This window comes from Magnolia sinica, chromosome 13 (genome assembly GCF_029962835.1).
Source record: "Magnolia sinica isolate HGM2019 chromosome 13, MsV1, whole genome shotgun sequence".
Lineage (NCBI taxonomy): Eukaryota > Viridiplantae > Streptophyta > Magnoliopsida > Magnoliales > Magnoliaceae > Magnolia > Magnolia sinica.
Window position 1 is genome coordinate 23,234,852 of NC_080585.1, and position 22,887 is coordinate 23,257,738.

A 22,887-nucleotide genomic window follows, 5' to 3' on the forward strand; every position below is an offset into this window, starting at 1 on the left:
CTCACCAAGTGCTTTTATATGTTTTAGGCATGTCTTCACATGGTTTTAAATGATACGAGCCGGGGGGCCATTTTTCATCTGGACCGTCGGAAGCACTAGCCAAACGATTATCTAAGCTATGACTCACCTTTGATGATACAGTGTAGTTCGAGATGCTCTCCCATCGCATTTCCAATTCATTAGTTCTTGCGTATCAACCGTCACGGTCTACCGTAGGTCCGTAGCATCAAATTATTATTTTTTACTTGTCTCATGAGCCGCATCGGATGCGCCTGCTGCACGCCCTTGCCAGCGTTCCTTGAGAGAGGGCTGACGAACGCACCCGGGCTCGCCACACGCATGTCACGTGACCATGGGCAGCGCATCGTTGGCGCGTCCCACGCGCGAAAGAGCACAAACGGATGCGCATTACGCACCTCCAAGCCAGAAGTCTCTGGATTTCTACCCTCTTTCTCTTCGTTCCTTCGGCGCAAGCGATGGAGAAGAAGCCTCCTTACAGAGATGAAACCGAGCAATGGAAAATTCTCGAATTCTACAGTGGCATCGGAGGCATGGTATTGCTTTAAATAGGAAATCTCTCTCACTCTCTCTCAATCTTCTTAAAAAAATCAGCAGCATTCCATTCCTCATCTCTCTCTCTCTCTCTCTCGCTATCCTTCTTCTGCAGAGATATTCCGTACAGAAAGCTGGAATTCCAGCAACAGTATTGGAAGCTTTCGACATCAACAACAGAGCTAACGACGTCTACGAACTCAATTTTGGCCATCGCCCGCATCAGGTCTCTCTCTCTCTCTCTCTATATCTCTTTCTTCGTTATTTTTGAAAACTCCGATTTGAAGCTAGGGGTCGTTTGGATGGTGGTAAATGATTTACTAGTAAATGATTTACAGGCTGTAAATGATTTACAGCCTGTTACAGCCTGTCTGTTTGGCTTTAAGTTTTAAATGATTTACTAGACCGTGTTTGGATAGCCTACAAATGGTTTATATCCTGTAATTGTGTATTCACAGCTGAGATAGTTTAGAGAAGTAATTCATTAAAAAACATTCAAATGGCATATAAGAGTGGATTTTAAAGTGGGGGAGAGGAGGAGGAGGAGAAGCCATTGCCTCTCTCTCCCCCATATCCTTTTCTTTGTGCCACGTGTAGGGGCAGGTGGCCCCCCTAGGGGTTGCCATCTGCCCTGTTTCCAGCATCTCCAACTCAACCCTGTAGTGGGGGCACAACTTTTCTAGTTCGCTTTAGCAATGTTGACCGCCATCATATACTTGAGATAACTGTCGATCTAGGATCGCTCTGTCAGCACATGCACTTTATTGAGTTCAAATCACAATTTTTTTGCAAACATTTTTTGAAGTTTTTTGAAAAGTAAATTATTTACACATAATTTTAAGAAACAATTTGTAAATCATCTTACAAAACTTGATAATGCTGCGGTGGATAAGTCTTAAAGTGTGCAATTATGGTCTTGGAAACTTGGCGTCACTGCCAAGGGATCTTTCACATGCAACTACGCAATTCAGAATCGACTAAGCCGCTTTCCTAGGAATACATCTCCTTGACCAAATCAATCATGACCTTCATATTGTACACTAAAGTAGTGACAATCCATCTCAGCTCTCTGTACGCAAAGGTGGGTAGTTGAGGGCACAAGTGTTACCTATGAGACCGGCCTACTCGCACAATGCACTAAGTAGATTGAATAAGGCACCGACATACTAATCGGTCTTGCAGCGGAGTCCAACTCAACGCTCGGATCACGTGGTCACTTACCCACGCTGCAAAGTAGACATTACTGGGCATATGTCTTGTCTACAATGTGCAAGTCTGGCCTAAAGTGCGTGATTACTGGCTCAACAAATCCCAACCTCATTAAATAGAGGGCCTACCTAAAGCGCGCGAGCACTGGGTCAATAACTCATAACTCGGCTCTATACAAGCCATGGCAAGTGAGTTCTTAATTACTGTAGGCTTACACTAGGGTTCTGCATCGAGCCCATACCTTTTTGCATTAGTTATGGATGAGTTAACCATGCATTTGTAGGAAGAGACCCCATGGTGTATGTTGTTTGTAGATGACATGGTTTTGATTGACAAGACAAGGGATGACGTAAACACAAAACTAGATTTATGGAGGGATGCTTTAGAATCTAAAGGATTTAAAATTAGTTGAATTAAAACAGAGTATATGGAGTGCAATTTTAGTAATAATAGGAGTAAATATGCGGAATTAGTTAAGATTATTGACCACGTAGTTTCCCAAGGTGGAGATGATGATGCCTAAGTGGAACAACTGTTACCTCTCCTTGGGGCGTTGCCTGAACTTATCAAAGCAGCTCTATCCAATTTGCATAAAACCTTTTGCTACCAAATGAGCTTTATATTTATCAATTAAATCATATGCTTTCTCTTACTTTTGAATATCCACTTATTTACAATTGCTTTATGGCCCGCTGAAGATTGACCAACTTCCAAACATGATTTTTCTTTGTATATCACTGCGTATAATCTGCAAAAGTTATTTAGATCTAGCTGCTTTAGGTAATGGTTTTCTAGTTGCTTTTCCTGGCACAATATTCACAGTAAGGGCAAATCTACTCTTGTCAATGTTCCTGGTAATTCATCTCACGCTAACATGATCATTCAATCCTTTCCTATATGTTCTAATCTGTTATGCCACTTAATAGATTCGAATATAATACTAGCATCGGACATACCAATAAAAGACGAGCTGCTTGGTATGGATGAGAAATTACTTACAACTTTTAGTTTAACAAATCTCCTGATAACTCACCTCAAGCAAGTATTACATTGTTCTTCTTTAATGAAACTCTATCTTACAAGATCTGACATTAAAATTCTAGGATTTCTTCTCATCCTAAGAGCAAAAAGAGTGTCTTTAAATAGCAGAGAATGTCTTATCCTTGACTCGAGACGATATGCTCCAACTCCGATTACGACATCCAATGCATTGTTTCCCATGTACGACTTGTGACTTCCGAGTGGGCTAGTCCAAAAATCCTCAAGACCTTTTATGTCTTTTGTCAAATGTCTTGTTGCCCTTGAATCCACAATCAATTCTTTAAAGTTTAGGTCAATTATCAACCCTTTTGTGTAAACACAACTAACAAGTGGAGGAAAAATTATCGTTTTATGTTCGGAGCAGGACCTGGCCCAATGGCCTTATTTTTCACATAAAAACAGGAACCATCACATTATCCTCTTGTCTTTTCTTATTATTTCTCCTAGGCTACATGGGTTCTATATACATGTTACGGGGTTGCAATGGTTCTTTTTTTATTTCCTTCTTTTCCTTGTTTCTTTTTCGTAAATCAGAATCAACAGGCTGCAGTAGTTGTGGATGTTTATGGGATGATATCTAGGTGGATATAGTCAGTTTTAAGGTGGATATGGTTGATATTGATGTGATCATTATTGGGAATGGGATGGATATGGACGATAGGGTAAATTGGATCAATTAATAGGAGAACTTTGTTTGACTGATTTCTTAAACCTTTTCTTTGATTGGACATCTTTCTTCTGGCAATAAAAACTACACTGCGTAACCTTGAATTCACTTTCATGTTTCAAATGATGTGCTAAGTCTTTAAAAGTCTTGATTGCTTCCTTATGATTTAAGATGTCTTTTATGGGGGACCGTGAATTTGGTAGAGATTGAAACATTACAATGATTTTCTGTAAGACGAAGCTTATCTTGCGCAACTCCGTCATCATCTGTTCCATTTTTCTAATATGGTCATTGATGGAACATTTAATTGGCATCCTACATGCATCAAATTTCATTTGCATTGTCTTGATCTTGGTGTCTGATATTTAGGCATAGGACTCGACTAAGGAGTTTCACATATCCTTTGCTGTCTCATAGATTTCATACGTGGGGGTCGAATATTTGTGCATAGAATTAAGAAGAATATTTTTAACTGTTCCGATGTTTGTCTCCATTTTTATTTTTTATTTTTGTATTTCTATTGTGCAAGTTTCAGGTTATTCATCGGAACATCTCCATTTTCAATCTCCGGCCCTCTGTCAACAGTTTTTTACGTGTACATATTTTCTTCATCTAATCTTGATAGATATGCGCCAAATATCAAAATTGTTCCCATCAAATTTCTCTCCTGTTAGCAAGGAGGTTGATAAGATAAAATGGATATGGACAGACACCACTAACGACATACTGACACTCCATGTCAGATCAGAGGTCATCAAGAAATCGCTTAATACTTTGCGGTGGTCTTTACTGGTAGAGATTACTATTGGAGCTTCTTTAGATCAAATACAAAGGTGGCTTGTTGGAGTTGGTATTTCACAATGGAGTTCCCTGTGAAACCCATTGAGATTGCTGATGTCTGGATCAACTTCAAAACAGAGGAAAGCTTCAATAAAGCGTTAATGGTAGGAAAATGTTCTTAAAAGGTCCTGTTACAAGAATTAAAAGATGGTCGAAGAGCACTTTCTTTGGAAGGGAGACTATTTTGGTTTTAGTTTGGGGAATCCCTATGGAACTTTGGTTTCGGGATATTTTTCTTGTAATAGGATCTTGTTTGGGAGAATTGGTTGCCATTGATTCGGCGACGAAGGAAAGGGAAGAAGTAGGGGTAGCTCGTCTATGTATCAAGAAGAAAAGAAGCCTTGCAATCCCTGATGCTATCAAAGTGATCGTTGAAGAAGAGATATTGGATATGAAAATCTAGAGGGAAGATTCTTGGGGAATCCCTAAAAGATGGGGAGAAATCTAGAATATATGAGCAGGAAGAAGACCCCTAGCGAAGCACCGTTGCTATGTTGACAAAGGTGCAACTTTTCCAAACTCCCTCCCCACAATGGAAGTTTCCTCGAACTCATGTCAGCAAATGGAAGATGTATATATATATATATATATATATAATGGGAATATATTGATAAAAAAAGGAAGTACAAGGAAGGGATCTGCTGAGATAGCAGAAAAAAAAAAGAACTAGTAGCCTAGGAATATGAGGTCGTAGTCCTTAAGGCCATTTACATTAGCCACCCATTCTATAATCAGATTTTTGGCCCTAGAGCACACAGCTTGAGCCAAGGATTGCTTATCATTGAGGCATCTGTCATTCCTTTCCTCCCAGACTGATCACCATATAGCTAGAATCGCCATTCTCCAAATCCGAGTTCTCTCTTTGCCCAGCTTGATCCCATGCCAAGACACCAACAGGTTAGAGGAGGAGTTCGGGATACTCCAACTGATTTTGAATCGCTTGGAGAATTCCTACCAAATCTGGGCAATAAACGGACAATGGACCAAGAGGTGATCAACCATTTCTTCTTCTTTTATGCAGCATAGGCATATATTGACGAGTTGCATACCCCTCTTTCTCAGATTATCAACATTAAGAATCTGATTTTTTCCAGCCAAACATATATATTTAGGGGGAGCAGAGTACTTCCATACGAAAGGGGATGAGGGGCCCATTGGTTGAGAGGAGGGGTTAGGTATGAGTAGAAGGATTTCACCGAAAACATACTAGATTTCTCCCGAGTCTAGAGAAGTTTATCTAACATGGCGTGGTCGGGTTGCGCCTTAGAAATGCAATCAAGAAGCTCCACAAATTCAGTTACCTCCCAACCGTGAAGGTTTTTGATATACTTCACGTCCCACACGATGTTGGCATCCGAAATAGCAAAGCAACTAGTAACATGAATTTTCTTATCTGGAGCCAGTCAGTATATGTTTGGGAATCTAACTTTCAGCGGCTCCTCACCCACCCACCAATCTTCCCAGAATCGAATGGCTAATCCATTGCCAAGCTCAAAACTGATGTTGTTGATCACTGCTTACTTAGACCGCAAAATCCCTTTCCAAATGAAGGAAGCCCTATAAGCGGAGGAGTCTTTAGTCCCCCATCCACCAGAAGAAGTGCCATACTTACCCTTGACGAGAGTGTTCCAGGGAGCACCTCCCTCAGTACCCAATCTCCAAGTCCACTTGCCGAGGAGAGCTTGATTCATTATTTTTAGATTTTTAATGCTGGCACCCCCATCCCTGGGGTAGATGGGAATTGGGTGGATGTGATTGTGCAAAATGGCATTTGATGCTTTGTTGGAGGGAAAATCTTTATTCCTGCCTGAGCCCGCAACGTTTTAGAGCCTTGAACCCGATGCTTGATGTTGGGTTAGGCTTGGATCCAGCTGTAAGGCTAGATTAGCTTCCACCCTTGGTTCATGACTCGTGGCATGGGGAGAAACTTGTGATGGAAAAGGATTTGCTTCAGGTTAGCCCTGATCCAAGGTCCGACTTGGAAATTTCAAACTTTGCACTTAATGTGGAAGATACGATTGTCTCTTCAACAAACACGTGTCCGTCTGTCACACGTGTGGCTGCCCGACTAGAGACGCTTGGCGAGGGTTTGAATCTCGACCTCACGCTCGTGTTTCCATCCACATGGGTGCCTCACTTATCCCCTCAGAAACATGTGTCACCGTTCTCCAGTGGGAAAGTTGCGAATCAGCCACAAAATGGTGAGGTCGGGCAGAGTTTTGAACAATGTCAGTTCTCTCATGGAATATTAGGGGTTTAGGCGACAAGTTGAAGAGAGCCCAAGCTGAAAAGATTTACAGAAAGTCCAAAGCGGAGATTCTATCTCTTCAGGAAACTAAGTTGCAATCAGTGGATAGAGGTATGTTAAATTCTATTTGGGGTATTTCAAATTTCGATTGGATCACTTTGAACGCTTCCGGAAATGCGGGGGGAATTATTGTTGCTTGGAAATTACTTGATAGCGTTGTTGGTTCGTTCTCAATATCGTTGGTTCTCGAAAATTATGCTTAGGTTTTTTCTTGGGTTTTCACTACTATATGTGGTCCCTATTCTCCCTCTATGTGTGATCAGATGTGGACGGAGCTTTCTTCTGTCTGGAAAAAATAGGATCTCGCGTGGTGTATCAGCGGTGACTTCAATGTTGTTCGTTTTACCTATGAAAAATCGAATGGGGGTTGGGTGACCACAAACATGCTGTAATATTCTGATTGGTCGCGCATCATGATCTTATAAAACCAACCCCCCCCAAGGTGCTAAATTCACTTGGTCTAGCAACCAATCAGAAGCTACTCTTTCAAGACTAGATGTATTTCTTGTCTCCAAAAATTGGATTGACAAATTTTGTTTTAGTCTCTCAACGGGGCCTACTGAGAATCATTTCAGACCATAGACCAATTCTTTTGGAAGTAAAAATTGAAAATTGGGGTCCACGTCCGTTCAGATTCGATGCAGCTTGGTTGGAAATAAATGGTTTCAAGGAATTGATATCGGAATGTTGGTCTTCTTTTGAAGTTGAAGGTTATGCAGAATTCAAATTGGGCTGCATGCTCAGGTTGCTAAAAGCAAGAATTAAACTATGGAGAAAAGAGGTGCTGGGTGCAAGAGAAGTATAGTTTGAAGCTATTTTAGACAAAATTCATGCATCTGATTTGAAAGAAGAATCAGGCCTCCTATCGGATGAGGAAAGAACTGAGAGACCAAAGTTGAAAGCTAAGTACAACTCTTTCTCTAAGGAGGAGGAAATCAGATGACTTCAGCGTTCTAGAACGTTATGGTTAAAGGCTGGCGATAAAAACATGCAATTCTTCCACAGTATGGCTAGTGCTGAAGTTTGAATAAATAGAATCAATTCCTTGGTGGCAAATGGTTCTAGAACCACGAATAAGGATCAAATTTGCAATGCCATTGTTTGCTTTTATAGGAATTTTCTCTCTTGCGAGCATTGGAGGGGTTGGACAATCTTTTTTCTCTCGTCTCTCTCTAAATGATTCTGAATCTCTTGAACAACCTTTCTTAAAAGATGAGGTTAAAATGGCCATTGACTTGATTGCGGCAACAAGGCCCCCGAACCTGATGGTTTTCCGGTCTTATTCTTTCAGAAATTTTGGTCTACGGTTGGAAGCGATGTCATGGCCTTCTTAACTGAATTTCATGCTTGAGGTCGTCTTTTAAGGGATCTTGGAGCCACCTTCGTTGCACTCATTCCAAGGCTTGAAGGGGCGGATTGTTGAAATATTTTAGACCTATAAGTCTAATTGGGAGCCCTTATGAAATCCTTGCCAAAGTTTTGGCCCTAAGATTCAGGAAAGTTCTATCTTTAGTCATTTTGGGATATCAGGGTGCTTTCATAGCAGATAGGCATAATCTTGATTTTGTTCTCATAGCCCATGAATTCATCGACTCAAGACAGAGAGAAGGGAAGAGAAAAATTGTTTGCAAGTTAGATATTGAGAAGGACTATGATTACGTAGATTGAGGATTCTTGGACTATATGCTTGATAGGCTTAGTTGTGACTCTAAATGGAGAGGTTGGATCCAATCTTGTATTAAATCTCCATATTTCTCTATCCTCATCAACGGCTCATCTTTTAGTAACTTCAAAGCCTCCCGCAGTATTAGACAGGGTGACCCTTTATCTTCTTATCTATTTGTGGTTGACTGGTTATTGGGGAAGCCTTTAGTAGAATGCTTTTTTAGGGCCGAGGAGAACGGACTTATTTATGACTTCAAGGTGGCAGAGGCAGGGGTCCTTGTTAGTCATCTTTAATATGTGGACGACACGACTCTCTTTTGCGATGCAGATTTCTCTTCGGTTGATAACCTCTGGAAAATCGGTGTCTGCTTTGAGGCGGTGTCCGACCTTAGTATCAATATTTCCAAAAGCGAAATGCTAGGAATTCATATCTTGAATGATGACCTCCACTGGCTAGCAAATGTTTTCGGGTGTAAGAGTGGTTCCTTCCCATCTTCTTACCTTGGCCTCCCTCTTTGCATTGGAAAACTGGCGATTCATTTATGGGACAAGGTCATTGAGAGAGTTGAAAGAAAACTATCATCTTGGAAGCATTGCTATCTTTCTTTGGGAGGTCGTCTGTCTCTTCTCAAATCGGCATTATCTAACATGTCGGTCTACTTTTTGTCTCTCTTCAAATGCCCAAGATCGGTTCTGCTTAGACTCGATAAAACGAGAAGAGATTTCATATGGAAAGGGTTTGAAGATAAAAGGAAATTTCATTTTGCTTAATTGGGATGAAGTGCGCAAGCCGATTTCCAAGAGATAAGCAAGTTTGAAAAGTTTGGCTCTTACGAACGATGTGCTTCTTGGAAAATGGATTGGAGGTTCGGCTCTGAAGTAAGAAAATTGTGGAGAGAGCTTCTTGTCTCCAAATATGGAACTCAAACGGGTGACTGGAGCTCTAGACCTTTGTCCCTTTATCATGCTTCCTATGTTTAGAATGCCATTGTCGCCACTGAGCACCTTTTCTGCGAGGGAATTTCCTTCTCTTTGGGAAGGGGAAATTGTATTCGCTTCTGGCTTGACAATTGGTGCGGTGATAGACCATTAATTCATCTCTTTCTGAGTTTGGCCCACGTTGCTTCCGACCAATTCATCATGATTGACCATTGCTACCAACTTATTGGTGGATCTATTGTTTGGTCTCCTCTTTGTAGGCAAAATCTTTCGGACAACGAATTTGAAGAACTCCTTTTTGTGCTTGCTTTCTTGAAGGTTTATTCGCCTTCTTATCCTGATGAAGACTCGTTGGTTTGGAAAGTGCATAATTCTGGTCGCTTTTCTGTGCACTCTTTCTACGAGTTGATGTCTAAGCCGCTTTTGCCCCGTTCTTTCCCTTTCTGTCAATGGTTCTATGGAGCGCCTCCAAGGATTGCGGTTTTCGTGTGGCTTGGAGGAAGAAAAAGGGTCCTAACCTTTGACAACCTACAAAGAAGATCTCTTATTCTCCCAAATATCTGTTTGATGTGCATGAGAGATGCAGAGTCCATTGTCTTTATCCATTGTCCTTTTGCTCGCAGGGTTTGGGATCACTTCTTTAATATTTTTCACATTTCTTGGCTAATGCCTGGGTCGGCTGTCAAACTTTTGTGGGCCTGGCATGGAGGTGGCGGGGGTAAGTCCATAAAAACAATTTGGAGGCTGGTGGTGATGGGGGTTTTGTGGTATAGTTGGAGAGCTCGAAAAAGTCATTGCTTCCAAAACAAGGACTATTCTATGAGGGAAATCATATGTCTGAGTGGAGATACCTCATTTCAACACTTGAGGTCTTGGTATCGATCCCTAGCGGGGGTGGCTAACACGGAGTGTGTACTGACATGGGTGTGTACTAACAAGCTAACCCCAAAAAAAAAAAAGTCTGATCATATAAGCTATTTCAGACTGGGCTTTATATGTTAAATCAACGTCACACGCTGATCTTTCTTCTTGATTTTGCCCTTCATTTTTTGTATTCTTTCCTGCTTTGCGATTTCTTAATAAAATTTCAGTTACCTCTCAAAAAAAAAAAAAAAACTCTTATTTTAAGAGATTGGCCACAACTGATTTGGATGCCATTTCTTGTCACTACATCAGGTGAGAGAGGGTCTTGTATTAGTCAATTGGAAAGCACATATGAGATACTTAAGTGTAATAAGATTCACGTGGAATCATCGTTGGTGGTTCAAAATAATCCAAATTGTCATCACACAAACCAATTGGTTCAAGTGCAATGCGGTCATTTTCAGTCCAGTATAAAAGTTCCACTTACCTGATTGGGCGTGGTAGAAGCAATCAAAGTCAAAAGGCAATAAAGGAATCCCTCCATGGCAATAATCAGGTGACATCGACAATAAGTATTTTTGACACATAAATATAGTAATGTAACGCCGTTGTAAGTTTGTGTGTTACAGCGCTACTTGTATGCCACAAAATTTATGAGTATGGCATTCGCTGCATATTATAATGTGGTGCAAACTTTTTGCACAGGATAATGAAGAGTTGCATCAGCAACCTACTTCATTGTGTTGTCTCATCAGAATTGTGTTAAACGTGGCTTTGTTACCACTAATGGGGGCATGTAGATGATGTGGCACGTTATATTTTATGTTATTGTTATTATTATGGACTGAGCAACACGATTACATGACCGATGCAGGGAACCGAAACATGGAATGTAGTGGTCCGCTCAAATCAACCACATGCGGGAGACGAGCCAATTCACCTCGATCTGATGACGAAGGTGGTATGCCGATGACATGGTCCTGATCAAATGCGAGTGGACGGGCTCCATGTTACATGTCTCATCTCTTCCTTCTCTTACCTCTTAGTAAAATAGAGAGGGCGAGTGGTAGTCCATTAGGGGGCGAATACGCAGTCCACTAGATGGAGGCACGGGTATGCAGTCCACTTGTTGGAGGCACGAGCGCGCAGTCCATTAGATGGAGGTGTGGGTATGCAGTCCACTAGATTGAGGCGGAGGTGTGTCTGTGCAGTCCGCAGCGCGTAGGCGCTTTAGGAGTTGAGAAAGAGGGTGTTAGTGGAGAGAGGGAGAGGGCGTATATATAGGGGAGGGCCACCGCCTCTCTCTCCCTCTATACCCTTTTCTTCCTCTCATGTGTAGGCGCAAGTGGCCCCATTAGGGGTTGCCATCTGCTCAGTTGCCTACATCAAGCTCCTTTGTATAGATAGTACTTGCAACCCCACTCTCCCATATGTATCATCTGTGGGACTAAACTCACATGACAGTAAACATAAAACACAGCTTGATAAAAGGTTGCTCTTATGTTGGGGATAGGCATTCATTCTATTTGTCACATAAATATGTTGATGTTGTCAAAAAAGGCATCAGTCTTCTCTACTATAGCATATGGCTTTCTCTATTATTAGGAACTTAGGAATAAAGTGTTTTCCGTCCTCTTTTCCTCTCCACCATTCCAGAAGATAGATTTTTCCTTTGTTGGAAAATTAGCATTCTTCCTTAATCATTTCCTAAATCATGTTGTGCGGATTTTTCTTATGCTAATAAAAAGGGTTCTTGCCATTCTAGTATATGGTATCAACATGCATTGACCCTCTATCCCCTTGTCCTTGTACCTATAAAATGTATGAATATCAAGTTATCAAGTTTTTTTTTTTTTCCATAAATTTGGTATTCTTATCTCTCTATTATACCACGATATATGATATACAGACTTATTATCTTACTCTCTAAGTAATATACTCTGCAGTGTTTTGCATCCATACCATATCTATTTGGCAAACCCTTTCCTTTAAATAAATTTCACAACAATGGAACTTGATTAGAATGCACAGCTGAATTTTATGTCTTGCAAAGAAATGAAATTCGGTCAAGATGATTCAAATTTTAAAGTGTCAACCTTACAGACATTTCTATTTTAGGAGAATATCATCTCTTATTATCTTTATAAGATTTTATGGTTGCTCTAGAGAATAAATGGCATGCGTGATTTTGATAAAGGTCCAAATCTTTCAAATCCAGTTAAGTATGCATCAGAAAGCAAAGGCCTTGGCTGTATTATAGTCCATGGAAATGTGCTGTGGTGTGAATAAGGTCATATTTTTTCTTGAACATATAACAGAGTTAACTCATAGAATATTCGTCAGCATCACGGACAAAAATTTCAGTTCACATTACTCGTCCTTCACCAGATAGAACACTGTTTGATCTGTTGCACTCATGTGTTCAGAGAGTGAAAATTCCTTATGACCCCTGTGCTCTTTGTTTTTGTTGTTTTTTGGATTCTGTATTTAGTATATAATGTCCTTAAGTTTTAACCATAGATGTGATCTTCTGGCGGGTGGGTCTAGGGTAACATCCAAAGCCTCACTGCGTCTGAACTAGACAAATATGGAGCGGATGCTTGGCTGCTGTCTCCTCCATGCCAACCGTATACACGGCAAGGTTCATCTTTATAGCCCGTATGTTAAATCCTTCAAGATCCGTGAAAATTACAGCACAAATGCTTTGCTTCTTGTTCTAAAGTGCTATTGTTTTGTTTCTAGGTCTCCAAAAGGATTCTGAGGATGCTCGGGCATCTTCCTTTCTCAGGATACTTGAACTTATCCCACATACGTTGAGACCCCCACTCTTGCTGTTTGTGGAGAATGTTGTTGGATTTGAGGTCTGTATGATGAATTATTGATCATTAGAACTGGATGTTGTTTCGCCCAATGAATATATATATTATTTACAGAATATTCTGAATCTAGTATTTCCCCCCTTTCTTCTGCTGCAGACATCGGATACACATAAACAGATGGTGGAAGTTTTGGTCAAAACTGGTTTTGTTACGCAGGAATTTATCTTGAGCCCGTTGCAGTTTGGTGTACCATATTCTAGACCTCGATACTTTTGCCTGGTAATCCATTTTCCTCGTGTTTCTCTTTATCGAATAATGAATGTTTTATTAAAGGAAACAAAATATACAACTATCCATTAGCACAATGTATAATGATCAGAAATAAGGAGATTGTTCCTAGAGGTGCCCTACGCTAGAGAGTAAGCAAGAAGCTTAGCATATCTTAGAAATGGCTAAACTTAACCTGCAAATAAGGCGGACTAAATAAGATCTAATTTACAAGGAAGGCCTTCTATGGAGCCAGGCAACTTCCAGAAACATAAGCAGTAACATCAATGATGAGATACCTAGAGAAAGCGATCCTTGAAAAGAGAAATGCCCACTTTGACTTGCATCTCCAAATCCAGCCTGAAAATGACATTTTGCCAGTCCCTTGTTGATCATGGATCACCCACTACTAATACTAGAAATTGCCGTGTTTCCCAAAGAACTTCCATCAACATTTAGTTTCCATCAATCAGGGCTAGGTGGGATACGGGGAGTGTCTTTTTATAGGTGGATTGTCATGAATAACTTAAAACTGCCAATAAAAAGAAGAAGAAGGAAAATAAAAGAAAAGAATATCTTCAAACCAATTGCACCAAATGTCTGCAATCCTTAACCCTTTGAATTTTTTGGTGATGCTAGCCCAACTTGCTAGAAGGGACTTAATGTGTTCTACTTCAAGTTGGTAGGGTCCAGATTGGCTTCTGAAGATTCTACTATTTCTGTCCTTCCATGTCCTACATAATAGCAAGATGAAGAGCCTTCCATAATTTCATACTCCGTATCTTAAAAGGGCTGCCCAACCAACCCTTCATGAGATCCACCAAGGGAAAATAAAGCCCAAATATCCCTCGTCACGTAGAAATAGAACTGAAGTAAAATATGATCAATCGACTATGCGTTTTCCAACTCATAAAACACATGTTAGAAAAGTAGAAGTTCCATTTTTTGTAGCAAGGTGTATGTTATTCCAAACGACGTTATTGCTAGCATGGGAAAATAACTTCTAAAGAAAAGGAAAGAAGAAGTGGAACAAGTGTTAAGTTGTTCAAAGTGAAAGTCTTGCTGGTCACTGCAATTCAACTGAATGCTCCTACACAAGGCATGACATAGGATTCCCAATGTGGGTTGTTGCCCTCTCGAGGACACTGAGATATACGGAATTCTTTGGTTGAAAAATTTCCATGAGAAGTGGGAGCTCGGGTTTGCCAATCTACCCCATTTCTAGGTAGGTAAACTTCATCTAATGACCTAAGGAGAGTATCCAGATCCTCAAGATCAAAGGCCCAAAGGTTCATTCTGAGAACAGAGTTCCATGCCTCTTTGACCCGTGAAATTTCACAACATTCCTTTGCTGGATTTTTTTCCCTCTAACAGAGTATAATGTCGAGAATCAACTTGCAAGCTTGACTTCTCCAGTCAATAGTCTTCCAAAAAGTGAATCTTGTCTCTAACTTCGAATCTTACACCCTTCCCTAAACCATCTCGATCCATCCCCAAGCTTGGATATAGCCCCAAATGAAAGACCCTCTCCCTCTCATAACACCTTCCGGGATCCATCCCACACATTTTCTCCAATTTTCCTGGCAATAACTGTTCCCCATTGGGCACTGTGTTTAATACAAAACCTCCACCACCATCTTGCAAGGCCCAAATTTTCTATTATTCTCTCGAGTACACCCCCCCTTCTTGATTTTTATTTAACATCTTTCCATTTGATAAGGTGGAAATCCCTCCATTTCCACAAAAAGTCCCTTCGAAGTTTTTTCAGCTTCTTGGCGACCTTGGCCAGAATTTTGAATAGAGAGACGCGGGAGCAGGAAGAGTTGTCAGTGTGGCTCTAATAAGTGTAATGTGATCATAGAGAGAAATGCAGGATCTCTTCCACGAAGCCAGTTTCTTTTAAAGTCTTTCAATCACTAGGTGCTGTGTTGTCTCCACCGTCAAATTGGCAAGTAGAGTGAGTCCTAGATATTTTAAAGGAAGTGAAACTGCCTTCCACCCACGCAATCATAACAGAGGATTCTTTTGCCACCCGAGCAAGGGGGCTCTTGCTGAAATTGACTCTCAATGCAAACACAGCTTCGATGCAGCGGATAATTCCTCAAAACGCTTCAATTTGATCAAAGGAAGATTCACAAAATTGAAAGGTTTCGTCGATGAATTGAAGATGTTATTTGGTTGATGCTCTAGGAACTGTCACCAAAACATCAAAGTAATCCCCCCTATGTAGCTTTTGTTATGAGCTTACTTAAGTCTTCACTATCATTGAGAATAGAAACGGAGGTAAGGGGGTCTTGTTGGATCAAACCTCTCAAACTTTAAAAATAGCCTTTAATTGACCAATTTGTTAAAATAAATTTTTTTGGCAACATTATACAACCCTTGATCTACATCACCGATTTGCATCCAAATCCCATTCCTTGCAATGTGTAAATTAGGAAGGAACAATGTACACAATCATAGACTTTCGCCGTATCCATGTTGCAAAGAAATACTGGATTTGATCTTTTCCTCGAATTAAAATGTTCATTTGTGATCAAAATCTTATCAATGATTTTTTTATTTTTTTATTTTTTTTTGTGAACAAAATCCCACTCTTTTGGTATACTAGTTCGTGGTTTACTGCTATTGACTTTCAAATATCTAATGACATGTTCAACAAATTCTTTGAAAAGTGATGCAGGACATGAAATTCAAGTATGATGTGCAAGAATTCAGGCTTAGATCATACCAATTTCGAAACAATTACACAAATTCTACATCCCACATGATAGTCTAAACATTCAATGAAAGGGGAATATATGCGCGTCCAGGCCGACACAGGCTAGGTCTGGACCAATAAAAATTATAATCCAAACGATGTCATAGGGAAATAGAAATCAACCACACATGCATAAGAATCAGTTCCTAATCCAAGGGATTTCCCAATTTCAATTCAAGGAACCCTAGGGTGAAAAAAGGGGCAAATAAATTCGGGCTAATGCAAACTAAGGCTAGGGTTTAGGGAATAGGAATGAAAAGAGGAAAACCAGAGGAAAACCTAACTCGGAGAAAGCTCCTGCGTATAGATGGTGACCCGGAGCTGACGCACGTGTGCGGTAGGCTGGCCGCATGTATAATGGAAGCTTGCCTTCCCAATGTGACACCTAGGCTTTGGTCGGCCAGGGGAGACCTCCAATCCCTCCAAGTTTGACGACGATCCGACATAAGGTCGAGGCATAGTGCTCCGCCGAAGTTTCAGCCCTCCTACAGGTCCAGATTATGGAAACTAGCTGTAGGGGGATGAATAGCTGCAAAGGCTGGGAATTTCAAAGCAATAATGATGATAAAAGATGCTGTATATGGATGAGAGATGGTAGGGACGGATGAGGATAGATGTGGCCTCACATCACGTAGTTAGCCATTCGAAAGGGGAAGGCTTCGCGCCTACTTTTGAATTCTTCCACAACTCACGAAGAGAGCAGAAAAATAAAGCAAATTTTTTTTTTTTTATTAAACTTGAATGAATTAAAAGAACTACAAGGGGTGCCTATTTATAGGGAAAGCCCTATGCCCCACAACTCGCACCATGTGCGCAACTTGTTACTTGGCGGCGAAGTAAACTAAAATAAAAACCAAACAAAGAAATCCAAAGCGTTCACAGTGTTCTAAATAATAACAATAAGCAAAACCTAAAATACGACATCAATCCGATGAGTGGGCCACGATCATGAAATCCCATGATGGGCTTTTCTTGACTATCGGGCCCACCTTTTTTGAACTAAAACTTGTTTTCTAACTAGGAGGCCTTCCCTGGACGTCGTCATTGATCCAGATCAACGGTGGGGCCCTCCTTCTGGTGTACGAGCGTAGGGGGGTGGTGTGCGTGCATGTGTGGACGGCGTGCGCGGGATGTTCCCATCAAAAAGGTTGAATTCCCTAAACTTACAAGTCAACCCGGTCTAGGGGCCTCACTGATTCTTGTTTGTATATTTTTTTAAAAAAAGTGACTAGAATATATTAGAAAAAAGGAGAAGAACAAAAGGGGACTGCTGAGATAGCAGACCCAAAGCTACAGGCCAAGAAACAAAAAGTAAAAATCTTTCAGACCTGGAACAGCAGCCGCCCATTCAATAACTAAAATTTTAGCCCGAGATCCCACAGATTGCGTCGAGGACTGGCTGTTGTTGAAACATCTGTCATTCCGCTCTTGCCAGACTGCCCACCAGATGGCTAGAATAGACTTTCTCCACACTCGGGTTCTAAGTTTGCCCAGCTTGAACCCGTGCCAATAAGCGAGAAGGGAAGCAGCGGGTTCAAATAACTTTTAGGAATAGAGGATGATTGATGGCTGGATTTTGTGGCAACTTTTAGGATCCTAAGTGACATTTAAATAGGTGGTTTATTGTGTTTATGGACAGACTTTGCCATAATTTTCTTCTCTTTTCCTCCCTTTATGGAACTTATAAAGCTTTCAATTTTTCTTGTCTATTGTGGACTGTCTATTTAGTGATGGGTTCTGGTCTTTGTTTTGTTCTTTGCAATTTCTATTACTTTCTCCAGGTTAGGGTATCTGACCTATGAATAAGAACTAACGGATACAAACTGAGTGAACTAATATCAAATAAGCGAATTTACTTGGAAGAAAAAACCCCTAACTCAATGAGATGGGAAAACTGAAAGATTGATGAGCTGTGAACTATGAGTTGAACCTGAACTGATATGAACAGCAGTCAGAGAATGGTTGTTTTATCAATAGCATAGTGGTGTTCTGCATCAAGCCTTTCCAAATTAGACAATTGTTGTTTCTTATGTTTTCTCTTCAGTTGTCCTCTTTTTTTCTTTTTTTTTTCCCTTCCTTTTTTTTTCTCTGAGATGGGGCGATTGTCAGATTGATGAGTTGCGAACTATGAGTTGAACCTGAACTGATACGAACTGCAATCAGCCAACATTTGTTTTGTCAATAGTTTAGTGGTGAGGTTTTGCAGCAAGCTTTTTCAAATTAGGCAATTGTTGTGGCTTACGATTCTCTACAGTTATTAATTTTTCTCTCCTTGGTGTTCTACAAGGTGTGTGTAAAAGTACTTTACATTTATTCACTTGTTGATATGCTTTTTTTTTTTCCACCGTCAGCTGTTCTGCTCATTTTTCTATAGCTCAAATGTCTTACATCCTTCATTTATTTACTTTATAGGCGAAGAGGAAGCCTTCATCATTTCAAAACCCATCCCTTGATAACCTGCTGCTTTGGACACCCTCTCCCTTCTTGGCACTTGAGAAGAGTGCATGGACAGATGAACTTGATCACTCAGATGAAAGACGGGAAATATCAGACCTATCTTGTGAACCAATAAAAAACTTCCTTGAAACCAGGTTCTCTTCTGATAGTCAGTTGGGAAAGGCAGAATCAGATTTATCCTGTAAGTCTGATGTTTATACAGTGTTTGGGAAGCCACAGATGGCCACATTTCTATTGGAAGTTTTCAATTTTTTGTGCTCTAGATGAAAGGATACATCCAGTCTTGGAGGACATTGCTACAAATGCTGAGGAAAGTGATGAAGAAAATGGTTCTGGTGGTAGTTCCTTGGACCAATACGCTGTTCCGTCAAGCTTGATCGACCGGTGGGGAAGTGCGATGGGTATCCTTATTTCTTTCATGAGCATGTTATTGTGTCAGTTATCTTTTCGTGTCACATTCTCCTGAGCTTCTCCAAGCTCACATGCACCTCTAACATGTACATGCGGCTGCATATACCAACCTGGCATGCATGGGGCATTTAGGCCATGTATCGCATGTAAAGAGGCCCCCCCTCCCCCTTCTCTCTCTCTCTCTCTACACACACACAAACGTAATCTATGATCTTTCTTCCATTTTCTTTGGAATGGAATGCTTAAAAGAAACAGATATTGTGCACCCTGATTCCAAGCGCTGCTGTTGTTTTACCAAAAGCTACTACCGGTATGTGAAGGGTACTGGCTCCCTTTTGGCGACTACTCAAGTAGGATACTTCTTCTTCTTACATGCCAATGGTTTATTTCATTGCGACATGAATAATGAGTTTTTTGTTATGTATTGTGAATGTTTTTCTTTCTTGAAATTGAACTTCCAATACCATTGTTTCAGTACAGTTCTCAGTTCATATTTGCTGGAGTACTTATTAACCTTCTGTAGTGATTTTTTCTTGGGGCACAATCTATAGAATGATGAATCACTTCCAAGGAATGCTCAAGTTACTTCACTTAAGGGCCTTGGTCTCAGATATTTCACCCCTCGAGAGGTATATATACTTTTAGTGCATTCCCAATGGAGCACAGCACAGGAGACTGGGTTCCCAAATCTCTTAGTGTCCATCAATGAATGTTCATTAGGATTCCTGCTGCCACTAAAAATTGGACGTGGTCCCACTTTGAATGTGCATAGAGATTTCTGCGCACTAGAATGGTAAGTGAGAGATTTGGGCGCATTCTCATTTGTTTTGTTGGGTACAGGATCTTCTCCAATGGTTCAATGCATACTGGTGGTTGCCACCTGCAATTTCTTGTTTATTATGCCAAATTCCTTTGATCTTCAGGTGGCCAATCTGCATTCATTCCCAGAGGATTTCCACTTCCCGCAACACATAAGCCTTAGACAACGGTGAGTTGTCTTTAATGCTTTTATCATGTTAGCGATAGGATTGGAACGGATGAACATCATAGATGCAACAGTGACTTCAAAGAAATCTACAAGGAAATGTGCAGGAGCTGTCATTAGGACTGGCAACTCATCGAGCTAATGGGTTCAGAAATGCCAACGGGATGCATGATTCCCATTTCAAGGGACTAGCACCCACAAGTGCATGTGGCACTTGTGTAAGAGATCCAAACCACTCAGCAGGAGGGCCATACTGTGGAGATGCCCATGTCCACAGAAACAGCCTGGTTTGTTCATCTTGTGGACTAGATATGTACATTGCATGTGGAAGTTGGGGAAATTTTTTTACTGTCCATTCCTTTTTCCTACGTGTGTCTCACCTGATTACTGGACCGGTCTCGACTTTTGTTTGGTTCAGCATATCTACATGATGGCTGCACTTGATCAACTTCTTGAATCTCTCACGCGGTTTATGTTGGCATTTGTTCCCCAAATTCCTTGAGATTACTGGACCGGTCTCAACTTTTGTTTGGTTCAGCATATCTACATGATGGCTGCACTTGATCAGCTTCTTGAATCTCTCACTTGGTTTATGTTGGCATTTGTTCCCCAAGTTCCTAGAGATGGGACTCATATGAGCCATTCTTTAGCATGGTCTTTATTAGTTGGGTTAGGATCTGAACCTGAGTCAGAGAAGCTTGGTAGTTTTTTTTTTTCCCCGCTTCTTCTTCTCTCTATCCTTGAGAAAACCAGCAAATCCATCATCAAGTCAGTTTTGTGTTTTAGTGATTTTAAGCCCCTCTGACTACCCACTCAAAATGATGCATTATCCTTCCAAAAATAAGAAATAAAAATAAATATGAAACACTTGTAGTAACGGAACTCTTTCTTTCTTGTCATTCTCTGTTGTCTCCACATCTAAACCCTTGGGTGCGTCTACTGGTATTTCTTCCTCACATCCACACATTTAAAAACACTTGTTTTTCCTTTCCTTTTTTCCATCTCCCAAACTTCTTTTTCTTCATCTTTTCCGGCAATCTTTTATTGACCCGGGAGAGTCATTACTACTTGGATGAGTCAACCTCAGTGATCCAAGGACTAACTTCTGAGCTGATGTTCACTGCTTCATACTTTTGGTTGTTGAACCAAGACATCACTGAAAAGCTATTGTGTAAACTAGTATAAAACCCGTAATACAAAGGAAAACGTTTATTCAAACCCAAAGAAAGTGATTGCACTTCTTTTGCTCTTCCTATTTCTACAGTGCATTTTTCATTCTGGCTTTTTAGTTTTAAATGTTCTTTTCAACAATTTCTGGCTTGGGAACATGATAACTAAACTTGTATCTGCAATATCAATTAACCGTGACAATTCTGAAATAACCCTGGAGTCCTACTAAGGCCACGTGGATTAGAGGAGGATCTCTAGTGCCACTCTCAACATAGTGCATGAGATCTGGTCCATCCATCAGGTGGGCTCCACTGCCTATGCACCATGGCCTGAATGCCATACTGGTCTGGTCACTTGGCAGGCCATGTGCACATCTAATAGTGATCATTGAGTATTTTTTCCATATACGCCTGGCTTGCTAGATGACTGGACTGGCCTACACAATGGTGTGCATCTGATGAACAGCTTGGATCTTACGCACTCCACATTGGCATGTGTTGGGTGAGTGGACTTCAGAATCCTACTCTTCTAGCCATCATTTCCAGAACCCTAATAAAACTAGGCTTGGAGTTTCAATTTCCCACCATAGATCCCATAGCTTCCAGCAGACTAGTTTCAAGGCGAAAAAACATGTTTCTGAGGGCTTAGCTAGACTACCACTAATTCTGTTTTTTCCATTTCTTAAATGGTGACCAGTCACCGGACACATGTAGCACACTCACCTCAATTTGTACTTGCCCAAATTTGCCTCCTTGCCGATTGAGCATGGACTGAAAAATGATGAGAATCATATTTACTTCTGATAACGGACATTGAATTTGGACTGGTAACTATTTTCTTTTACCTGTCAATTTGATGGCACTACCAACTGGATGGTTAGGATCGTTGAAGCAATGTGATTTGGGACTTGCTTCATCTACAGTGGAAATGCCCCATGACCTGGACGGTCTGGATTGACACACATGCATGCCATATTTATGCAGAAATGGTGGAGAACATGAATAGCTGTTAATCCATGCAGTATGCCTTTGCTTCTATGCAGGTATTCTTTACTGGGGAACAGTCTAAGTGTAGCAGTGGTGGCGCCCTTGCTCCAGTATCTATTCTCCGAACCGTCATGATTACCTGTGTACAAGGTTCAACTCCATCTGAAACCCACGCTGAGGAACTGTATGATCCGGGACCTGAGAATATTTGTAGTATCCTTGGGTCTGTGGCTCGGTTGAATGTGGACCGTTGCTGCATTTCATTTGAAACTGTCAATGGTTATGATTGTCATTTGGAAGAAATTTTTGGGGCATAGGCCATCCATGGTGGGATCAATCAGGCCAGTGTTAGGGATTGGCGAACCGTTTGCCCAAGTCGTACAAACTGAAGACCAGGGGAATGATCATGTCTGTTCTGCTCTGTTCGTGATAGGTAGGTTAGGACTCAAATCTGTTTTCTCAGGGTTGGGTTTTCAGCATTCATGTCTTATCTCTTAATGTAGTGATTTGTGGGCTTAAATATCAATTCTGCTGGTGTTTATGTTGTTGGGGTTGCAAATGAGGCTGGTTTGCCCCAAGTCCTTGTGGAATCAAGATTTTTCTGCAAGTGTCGCTCATGGGGTACACAAGTCTTTTGTATGGCATCCAACTTGTCCAGCAGGGTTGGCTCGCCATGGAAGTTGGACGCCCCCTAAAACTACCATCATGTGGGCAATCATGCAAATTTGGAGGTTTTTGGATCTATCCATCGTTTCTATGATGTGGCCCACCAAATGATCATATAAGCCTAACCCATCAGCATGGTACGGCTCACATGATTCACAAGTTGGATTGCATATGCACAACATGGGAGGCCCCAACAGAGGAAAAAAGGACAACCATTCAAAAACCTCCAAATCCACGCGGTGGCCCACATGATGGTCGGATTGGCGTGATTTATGAGGCA

The 22,887-nt window shown here is 41.0% G+C and overlaps 1 protein-coding gene across 8 annotated transcripts; it reads left to right on the forward strand.

The window, feature by feature from the left end:
• The first annotated feature begins 259 nt into the window (after positions 1-259).
• On the forward strand, positions 260-22,486 carry LOC131223245 (tRNA (cytosine(38)-C(5))-methyltransferase 2). 8 transcript variants are annotated; one of them, XR_009160353.1, is made up of 12 exons: positions 266-554; positions 668-778; positions 12,633-12,726; positions 12,828-12,946; positions 13,061-13,183; positions 18,345-18,570; positions 18,653-18,790; positions 19,056-19,150; positions 19,352-19,429; positions 19,724-19,788; positions 21,652-21,781; positions 21,998-22,138. XR_009160353.1 is itself a non-coding variant. In XM_058218586.1 (11 exons), exons 1-10 carry the CDS (start codon positions 402-404, stop codon positions 19,773-19,775), a joined length of 1,149 nt encoding a protein of 382 aa, XP_058074569.1. In that variant the 5' UTR covers positions 262-401; the 3' UTR covers positions 19,776-19,788; positions 21,652-21,734. The 8 variants fall into 8 exon arrangements, 7 of the variants coding, with proteins under 7 accessions (XP_058074567.1, XP_058074569.1, XP_058074566.1 ...); XM_058218586.1 differs by lacking the exon at positions 21,998-22,138 and having other exon boundaries at positions 262-554; positions 19,056-19,110; positions 21,652-21,734; XM_058218583.1 differs by lacking the exon at positions 21,998-22,138 and having other exon boundaries at positions 263-554; positions 19,641-19,788; positions 21,652-21,732.
• The last annotated feature ends 401 nt before the right edge of the window (positions 22,487-22,887 follow it).

Excerpts from the sequence above, each read along its gene's own strand:
- LOC131223245 (XM_058218580.1), top strand. The coding sequence starts at position 402 with ATGCGCATTACGCACCTCCAAGCCAGAAGTCTCTGGATTTCTACCCTC. Across the intron at positions 555-667 it reads ACAGTGGCATCGGAGGCATG|AGATATTCCGTACAGAAAGC; the intron begins GTATTGCTTTAA and ends CTTCTTCTGCAG. Across the intron at positions 13,184-18,344 it reads GACCTCGATACTTTTGCCTG|GCGAAGAGGAAGCCTTCATC; the intron begins GTAATCCATTTT and ends TTTACTTTATAG.